Source organism: Panthera pardus, unplaced genomic scaffold (assembly GCF_024362965.1).
Source record: "Panthera pardus isolate Hobbes unplaced genomic scaffold, ASM2436296v1 HiC_scaffold_7, whole genome shotgun sequence".
In the NCBI taxonomy this organism is placed as follows: Eukaryota; Metazoa; Chordata; class Mammalia; order Carnivora; family Felidae; genus Panthera; species Panthera pardus.
The window spans coordinates 22,521,594-22,531,606 of NW_026527002.1; the positions used below are offsets into that span (position 1 = coordinate 22,521,594).

The window sequence follows — 10,013 nt, forward strand, 5'->3', positions numbered from 1 at the left end:
CTCAGTCAGTTGAGCATCCAACTCTTGATTTTGGCTCAGGTCATAATCTCACGGTTTGTGCGTTCAAGCCCTACACTGGGCTCTGCACTGACAGCACGGAGCCTCCTTCGGATTCTGTCTCCCTCTCTCTCTCTCTGCCCCTCCCCCGCTTGCTCTCTGTTTCTCAAAATAAATAAAAATAAACTTAAAAAACTGAACAAAACCGTAGCAACTTCTTACAGAAATTCTTAACTTGGGGATTGTAAAAGTGATAGATTTTTTTTTTCACACTTATTTTTTTTTTTGTGAGAGAGAGCATGAGCAGGGGAGGGGCAGAGAGACAGGGAAACACAGAATCTGAAGCAGTTCCAGGCTCTGAGCTGTCGGCACAGAGCCCAATGCGGGCCTTGAACTCAACAAGCTGTGAGATCATGACCTGGGCTGAAGTCGGACGCTTAACTGACTGAGCCACCCAGGCGCCCCATGATAGATATTTTAAAGGGGAGTCTAAGTAGCCTCTGAAATGTTATGTAAAATTTTGTATACCTTCTGTTGTCTGTGAAATGGATCCACAGCTTATAAGCTGTTACAGAAATCTAAGAAATGTACATGCAAATTCTTCCTCCTTTAGAAACTTTAATACTGGGGTGCCTGGGTGGCTCAGTTGGTTAAGCGTCCGACTTTGGCTCCAGTCATGATCTTGTGGTTCGTGAGTTCAAGCCCCGTGTCAGACTCTGTGTTCAGAGCCTGGAGCCTGCTTCGGATTCTGTGTCTCCCTCTGTCTTTCTGCCCTTCTTCTACTCACACTGTCTCTCTCTCTCAAAAATAAACAAACATTAAGAAAAAAAAAAAGAAACTTTAATATTATTTTGATTAAAAACAGTTGGATTTATAGTAAGTATGTTCTTTAATTTTTTAAAGAATTTTATTTCTGTGAATAACTGTTCTATATTTTATCATAAGGCATGGCTCTGGGAAGAAGACAAGAATCTGAGATCTGGTGTGAGGAAATACGGAGAGGGAAACTGGTCTAAAATACTATTACATTATAAATTCAACAACCGAACAGGCGTCATGTTAAAAGACAGATGGAGGACTATGAAGAAGCTAAAACTAATTTGCTCAGACAGTGAAGATTGAATGTGTTTGTAAAAGCTTGGTAAAAGGGCAGTTAAATAGTTTGATCACGGCATTTTGTTTGAAACCGGTGGTCATTGATGTGTCTTAAAATTCTTATCTAAAGCTTTACAGTATGATTACAGTGTCACTTTAATCTGAAGATTGATGCTATAAGAGTAAAATTCTATGCCGTCATTGCATTCTTAAAGAATATTTTTCCTTTGAAAAAATGTAAATTTGTTGAACCCTGGTGCTTTCAATAATCTTATCCCTGAATCCTGTCCCCCAGCCAAAAAAAAAAAAACAAAACCATGAAAACCTGGTAAGAGAAAAAATGTATTCCTGTTAACTTATTCTGCGTCTGTAGGCTGACTTCACCTTGGTAACACACATAAAAGTAAAGTTTCTCTAAGACTTGATTTATGGCCTTAATATATTAGTTACTAATATGCTTATTTATAGAATGTACAAAGCAATCCATGACTTGTAATATACTTAAATTTTCCTTACAGTAGTTTCATATAAGGGAGAAAACTTAAAAATAGTAATATCCATACAACAAAATTTGTACTATTACCAAGAATAGCTTCATGTCTCATTTAGGTACATTTAACTTTGTTTCAGTGTTAAATCTGCTTTATAATATGGTCCCATAAATACCAGTTTCTATGATATTTTCATTTAATACATCAGTATTGGGCCTAAGTAGTATTCTGTAAATGCTTAAATTGGTATTAACCGTGATTATTTGATGTCTGTGTTAAATGCTAAATAAACAATGTCATCATACCTTAACAATTTTAAGTTCTCACCAACCTTTTATTTTTAGAGGATTTAGTCATAAACCAAGAGCATTCTTTGATATTTGGAGTCACATGTGCTTTATTTAATGAGTGAAAATACTGAAGTATTGGTGTACAAAATTAAATGGGAGTATTTTGTAATCCGTGTTTCATTTCTTATTAAAGTTGCATACATTACTTTCCCATTGTTCCTGAATTTATTTTCTTATACATCTAGTAAACGGAAATGTGGATAATTACTATATGCTTCTTAACTGTCCTTTACTAGTTACTGCCGTTGCTTATTACAGACATTTTGATGGTTTGTGCCAAAGCTAGCGACAAGAGCCAAAATGGACCTGTCAAGTAAACCTCATTCCAAACATACCATAAATCATCAAATTCTAAGTTTCCATTAACTGTGAGATGCTCAATTATTTTATGTGCCACTAAAAAAGATCAGTGTGTTTATGCTATACTATGGTGCTTTCTTGAGAATTTTATTTTACTTATTAAAAGAGCTATTTTAGTTTAAAGATAAATTTCTATCATATGACTTGTGGATATGTAAAAAGGAGAAGCAAAATAAGTTGAATAATGTATTTCTAAAACTTCATCTTAAATCTGAATTTTTTCTTTAAAATTTTTGAGATAATTGTAGATTCACATGAAGTTGTTAAATGATACAGAGAGGTTGTTTGTACACTTGTTCCTCCAATTTTTTTCCCCACAATATTCATAAAACTACAGCGTCTCACCATCAGGATACTAAGACAATCCACCAGTGTACTGAACATTCCCCGGTTTTGTGCCGTATGGTGGGTGTGTATTTAGTTCTAAATAATTTATCACTTGTGTAGGTTCACATCTTCACCACCATAGGCAAGATCCTGAGCAGTTCCACCACCACAGGGGTGCCTCCCTTTGCCACTCCTCTCCCTGTTGGCGTCATTCCTCCAGCCCCTGGCGGCCTCCATCTCTAAAGTCTCATCTTTGTAAGATGCCGTGTGGTGACATTTACCGAAATGGTGGAGTAGGGAGCTCCAAAGACTTTTCCCTTTACTGAGGCAACCATGAAGCTGGCAAATACTATGAGAATCTAATTTTTGAAACTCGAGAATATAATTAAGACAACTGGAGGAGTGCTTATAAAGAGGCTACTACATCTTGCATGAGAAATTTTTGGTGTTCCCGCTTTCCGCACTTGGGACAGTGGCTGGTTTTCTTGGTGTGGCTTGATGGTGCCAGAGGGGCACCTCATTCTCACCACACTGTTGTGTTTTGACCTGTCTGGCATTTCTCTGAGAGTTTAATCCAGAAGTTTCCCTTTGTCTTACCCCTTTTGAACTCTCAAGGGGCTTTAAAAACATTGCCTACAGCTGCCTAGAGTCAGGGATGGCACATAGACTGAAAAATCTGGGGAGCAAGATACGTGGGGGTGGGGAGGTGTGCAGGAAAGGCGCTTTGAAGGACTCATGTAAACCAGAATCCAGAAGGCCGCCCACGTGCCCAAGACGGCACAGTCTCAGACCTGGCAGGACCCTAGGCCTCTACCTCTAATCTTTGAGCTTCACACATACAGGAGGTGGAAGATAAAGCAGAGTGGTAAGTGATCGGCTGAACGTTGAACGAGCCCCAATTCAGCCAATTTGCAAAGGCCAGGAGAATGTCTCGTTTCTCTTTTTGACTTGAGGCATTTAAGCTGATTAAATGAAACAACCAATTTTATGGTGTTTTTTCTTTCGATTCATGGATGTAGCTGTAGTTTGTTCATCTTTATACAGTAATATATGATTATATCACCTTTACTATGTTGAATCTTTGAGTTGTGGAGATAAAAACCACTCAGAAGTGAGGACAGGGTGTTTTCTTCAGGGCGTGTTATAGCGAGGGAGTCAGCCACGACTACTTGTGTTTTGCAGAGACACAGGCCGAAAGAAGTTTGTAAATGGGAAAGCTTTACGGTGAAAACACAAAGCTTCAGGCATGCTCTGTTTGGAAGCCATTGGCATGCGGAAACTGGAGCCTGGCCAACTAGCAGCAGGCATCTTATGTGATTGTTTTGGGGAACATATTTGGCTTACTCGGATTGGTCCTTAGTTTGGACAAAATATCAGGATGTTGGCAGTCATCGACCAAGTCCTGACCGTTCTGGGTGGATTGCTACAGACGTTTCATTTGGCAACCTAAACTGGTTGCTGCAGAGTTTGTGGGTCAGGGTTTGTTGTCATATAAGGTCTGTAAGGTCATATGAGGTCCATTTTTATATTCAGTCTCAGAATTGCTTCAGTTTATTGCTACAAGGCTTTTCCAATTTACATGAAGTCTAATATTAGGAATAATACTGACTCCTAAATAAACTGAATAGTTAGGCATGATATTGTAACTCTTAGGAAACCATGTTAAAGAACCCAAATATATAGCCAACAGATAAAATGGAATATTAAAAACTATTCAAATAACCCAAAAGAAAATGAAAGGTGACTGGGGCGGGGGAGGGCAGGAAGCAAAAACAAAACCACAGGGGCAAACAAAAATATGGCACACTGGAATCCAACCATGTCAATAATTATATTAAATATCAATGGTCTAAGCCAGGGGTTGGCAAGTTTTCTCTCTAGAGGGCCAGATAAAATAGTTCAGGCTTTGTGAGCCAAACAGTGTGTCAAGTCTTCTTGGAGTTAGCCATACACATAAATACTGAGTAGGTGTGGCTGTGTTCCAATAAAACTGTATTTACAAAAACAACCGGCAGCGAGATTTAACTTGCAGGCTTTAGTTTGCTGACCTTTGCTTTTGAGTTCTAGATTGTGTTTTCTTTAAAATATATTGGACTTTGTTCGGTAAGCAGTTACTTCTGAAGCTGGGAATGTCTTAATTCTCTTTTTTTTTTTCTTCCAGGTTTGGAAGTTTCCAAATTTAGAACCACTTTTAAAGTAAGCTAACAAAATGGGGTTTCTAAAGACCAGCCTGGTAAGGAGAATTTGGGGCACAAATCCACAGGACAGCGGACTGTGGTGACAGAATTAAGCCAAGGTAATGCTCCCACAATTCCTTAGGGAGAGGGGGAGAGTTTTGGATTTACTTCCAGTTCAGTTTTCCTCCAAGAATACAGTCTTTTGGGTGTCCCTGTTTAATTAATACCCCACTTCAGTGTGGCCTTGGGCTTGCATTCTGCCTCCCTTGCTGAGGAAGGCGATAATGGAACTTCTGAGTGTAAAATGGCGCCCCTTTCCTCTGCCCAATGGCGGAGCACAGCCCGCTGGAGGTGAAGAAACTGGCAGAGGGTGCAGGCGGTGCTGCCCTGGCAAAGCAGCCCACCATTGCTGGGTGGTGCGGGGAGGCTGCAGCTGGAACTCTACCACAGAGCTAGCATGCTGGATAATAGGATCTCTGGAAGGAAGGGCGTGGCCTGCCGTCACTAGGAGTTATTCCAGCGCCCTCTGTTGATAAAGCTTAACTGTTAGGTCAAGAGATGTTTGCTGAGCCCAGCTCCAGAATCACAAAGGAAGGCAAAGGAAGAGGGAACTGCAGCCCAGAGTCAAAAACTTGTTTGTTTTTACTTACCCTTCCCCACCACATACCCCTTCATATGTCAAATACTTCAACGTTTAAAGTAAGGCTTCATTGAAATCTAATCTGTGTTGAAAGAGCAAAAATAGAAGACAAATTTGACATAAGAAATGCGATGCTTTGTAAAATCTACAAGTCTCAAAGGAAAAGAATAATACTTTCTCAGTGTTTTTGTTTTTTACAAGAGAATTATTTAAAGAATGTTTTCCTTTTCCACTTGAGTCCTTGAGACGTTCACATCTGTCTTTGTCTTTATAAATTTGTGAGTGCTTTGCTTTGCATGGATTATAACTCTTACAAAACCCTGATGAGGTGCAACGGTTTTAATAATTACAGGTCACCGATGAGGAATCGAGCTTCAGTTATTTTGACTTGCATTGGCAGAATTGCATTGTGAGTGACAGAACTTGTGTTGCTGATGGCCCATAATTAACACTTTTCTCTATCAAAAAAAAGAAAAAAGAATTTTCTCCCCTCTTTAGTCCATGGAAGTTGATGTCCCTCATGAAAAAAAGCCCAGCTCACTGTTCTCAATACCAGTGGAGCTCAGCAGGAGCAGCAGCAAGCATAACACACAAGGATTGCTCAAAATGCACCTGTAATTGAAGCGTATTTTTCATTGTCAAGTACTTTTTCATTATTTCAGAGATGCTTTTTTTTTTTTTAAGCATCTAATTCTAAGGCTTTCTACCACTACTAAGTGGTTAAAAACTACAGTAACAACTCTGCTGAGTTGTTAGCCAAGTGAATCCTGTGATGAGTCATTTTGCTTGTGCTTCCTGAGTACTTACCCTGGGCTGTTACTATTAACAGTAACTGCCTGATGTGATACAGGAGACATTTAACTCCCCTCCCCGCTCCACTTTCCTCCCCACCCGGTGCTCCTCCTGAGTTGCGTTCAGTTCAGCGTACTTCTTTGAGTTACTGAAGCTCCTCTTAAGCCATCAGCTTCAGACAGGATTCCTTGACTCCATGATGTAGGATGAGAAAATCAGGACCCCTAAACTCTGCGTTTCTGCTCTCCCCAGCTTCCCACACCCTCCTATTGCTAGCACATGGTCAAGGGCTCTGTTTGTTTGGATTGATTTGGTTCGTTTTTAGCCTTCAGTCTAATAATTACAATGGAATATTTTGTGCTTTAGATATGGGTTGATTCTAAAAAATCAGAAACCAATAAACCTGTATTATGATTATAGAGTGACTATATTATTCACATTAGATCCTAGAAGTGTGACTAACTCAAAAAATGTAATCTTATAGCATGAATTTATGCAATTCAAAGAAGTGTCAAGGTAAATTGTATTCTCTCTCTTTCTCTCCATTTCCCCTTCCCCAGTAGCTCAAAATCATGCCATATTTTAGTTTGCTTCACATTTTGACCATACTTCCATTTTCAATTTTTCCTTGGAATTTTTATCTCCATTTTTAAAGTAATCCATGTTCATACTTCAAAAGTAAAATTTTAACATGGGGCTTAAAATGGAAAACATTCTGCCCTTTCACTGCCCCCACAGTTCTCCTTAAAGGTGACCGACCACTCTGAACTCTTTCAACTCTCTTCTCAAGGATTGATTTGTATAGTTAATAAAAATATGCTCATACTGCTGTTTGTTGTTTTCCAGTTGGAGCTATTAGATTATTGACCCTCCGCTATATAGGATGAGGTTTTTGGGTCTCTTGCATGCTCTGCCCCAAGTTCCCACAAACACACACGTCGCACCATATGCATGCTTCTCCTCCCCGGTTCTTCCAGGGTATTTGTACCCACATTTGGTTAAGTCAGGAATCAGTGTTTGTATTATTACAACTCTCCGTTACACCTGAGCTGTATGTACCTATCATTTATCATCTCCAAATTCTCTGACCCAACTGAAAATCTCTGAAGACATTGAAATATGTCAGATATTCTGTTGATTTCATTGTTTTCTTGATGACACGCTTCCTCCTGCTCTCTTGCATCTGGTCGCCCTCCAGGCCTGCCACACAGCTGTCAAGCTTATCATCTTTGCCCTGGGGACTCCAGTCATCTCTCCTGCATTGGATTTCCTATTTTCTGGACCCTCTTTCACGGTTTACACTCTCATTTAGGTACAGCACCTCTTTCTGTACCTTCTCAAGAAAAAGATGCATAGGATGGAAAATTATTACATCTTGCATGTTTGAAAATATCCTTATTCTGTCCTTGTATTTGACCGATAATTTTATGGGATATAGAATTTTAATTTGGAAAATACTTTGTCATAGAATTTCAAAGGCGATGCTTTCTTGCCTTTGTTGCCAAATATTGCTTTAGGTAGTCTGATAACCATTGTGGTTACTAATCCTTGGCATGTGATCTACATTTTTCTCTCTGGAAGCTTTTAGATTCTCTTATGTCTCCAATGATCTAGAATTGCATGATAATGTGCTTGGATGTGAAATTTTTTTCTTTTTTTTTTTTTGAAGTTTTATTTATTTACGTAATCTCTACGTCTAACATGGGACTCAAACTCAACCCTGAGGTCAAGAGTTGCATACTTTTCCAACCGAGCCAGCCAGGCGCCCCTGTTTTTTGGTTTTTGTTTTTTGGGTTTTTTTTTAACTAATGAGACAGACACCTAGTGGCTTTGGAAATGCATATGCTAAATTCTGAAAAACGTATTATTCTTTAGTAATCTCCCTTCTAGTTTCTTTGTAGTCTCTAGAATTCCCATTATCCAGATGTTGGGTCTCTGATCTTCTGATTTTTTATCTTTTGTCTCCTAATTTCTGTGTGTAATTTTTTTGTTTACTTTCTGGGGGAAATGTTGCTAAACTTCCAAATTTTACAATATTTATATATCTCCTATCAAACTTTTTTTTTTTTTTTTACATTTTTATTTATTTTGAGACCAAGAGAGACAGAGCATGAATGGGGGAGGGGCAGAGAGAGAAGGAGACACAGAATCGGAAGCAGGCTCCAGGCTCTGAGCCATCAACCCAGAGCCCGAGGCGGGGCTCGAACTCACGGACCGTGAGATCGTGACCTGAGCTGAAGTCGAATGCTTAACCAACTGAGCCACCCAGGCGCCCCTCCTATCAAACTTTTTAATATCCAAGAGATTTTAATTCTCCTTTTTAAGGTTTTAATGTTACCTTTTCTGGGCATCCTGTTCTTATTTCGCGACTGATATTATTTCATCTCTTTTCATTCTGGCATTGCTTACTGCCTCTGAGTTTGTTCTGTTGTTTGATTGTTTTCTTTTTAATTTTGGTTTCTCTGTTTGCTAGTGGTTTTCCCCAAGTGTCTGCTTGTCCTGGACTATTCATTTATATTTATGAGTGAGAATTAAAAAGCTGACAGGAAGCTCTGTGAGCACTGATGGACACTCCCACGTCGAGATCCAGGCATCCCTGTATAGTGATCGGACAGGAACTTGGCTATTTTAACTGTCAGTACCTGCAGTCACTTCTCTTGGATGATGGATTTCCTCAGAGAGGAATCTAACATACTGCTGCGAGCGAACAGAGTGGGAGTGAGGGAGGGAAGCATATGCCCCTGCTTGCAGTATCTCAGAGAACGTGGTGGAGAGACCTTGGGGGTGGGGGGTGGGGGGCTCACAGTTCAGAAAGGAGACTCACTCAGTTTCTGTTCTCAGTTGTTTCTGGCATTTCCAATCAGGAGTCCCTCCCAAGAGTAGACCTGTGAGGCTGTTGCCTGGCTGCAGAGAATCTAAGGCTCTGTCTCATGTGCCAGTTGTCGACCATTCCATTAAAGGAAGTATCTGGAACCTTTCCAGGGTGCTGTAAATTACCTTGCTTGCTCAGATTAACTCCAGTAGGCATTTGGCTGTCTCCTCTCTTCTTAGACAGCCATCTGCTTTTCTGGTCCCAGAATCTGGTGGCCATCCCTTTTCTGCTATCTTTTTCTCTCTTGAGCCTCTTATCATTAAATTTTTTATCTTAAAAAAAAAATCCTTGAGCTGTAAGTTTATTGGGAATTGGGAGTCAAATATATGTTCAACCTGCCATGTTTAAATGAAAAAAAAAAAAAAAAAAACCTATTTAGGACCCTAATAAGGCTTCTGAATCCTTGTACCCTCTGGAAGTCTTTATCTTGCCTTCACACTTTATTGGTAGTTTGGCTGATAGAGAATGCTAGTTTTAAAATTATTTTCCCTTAGTTTTTGGAGGACTTATTCCATTAGACCTCAAGCATCCACGAATACTGATGAGATGTCCAGGTTTCTGTTTTCTAAACAACTTGAGTTATTTATATGAATGAACCTTCACTAGAATATTCTTAGAGGGTAGAACCAGTTTTGCATCATTTTACGCATACCTAGATATGATGGCTACATTATTGCTGTTGGTATTCATGCTTAATTATTTATAGCATTCGCAAATAAAAACATCCCAAGAAAGATCGTAAAAAGAGAATAATGTGGTTATAGTTTACCTTGATCCTTTTTCTTTTTTTTTCCTCCCATCTCTTCTTTTTCATGCTCCCCTTCTAAGTGATCACCATTCCTAATTCTTTCCTTTGTCCTTCCTGAGTGGGTATACATATTTTTTGGTATATTTATTTTTGTTCAAATTACT

General features: G+C 39.3%; 1 protein-coding gene across 5 annotated transcripts in view; it reads left to right on the top strand.

Annotated features, from left to right (window-relative positions):
* TERF1 (telomeric repeat binding factor 1) overlaps positions 1–2,078 on the top strand; it is a 34,416-nt gene extending 32,338 nt beyond the window's left edge. For 4 of the 5 annotated variants that reach the window (XM_053896626.1, XM_019453267.2, XM_053896625.1 and 1 more), the window contains one exon: positions 943–2,078. In XM_053896626.1, coding sequence (XP_053752601.1) covers positions 943–1,119 — 177 coding nt within the window. In that variant the 3' untranslated portion in view covers positions 1,120–2,078. The remainder of the gene's footprint in view (positions 1–942) is intronic. The other variant, XM_019453269.2, reaches the window with a different exon arrangement.
* Positions 2,079–10,013: the final 7,935 nt, after the last annotated feature.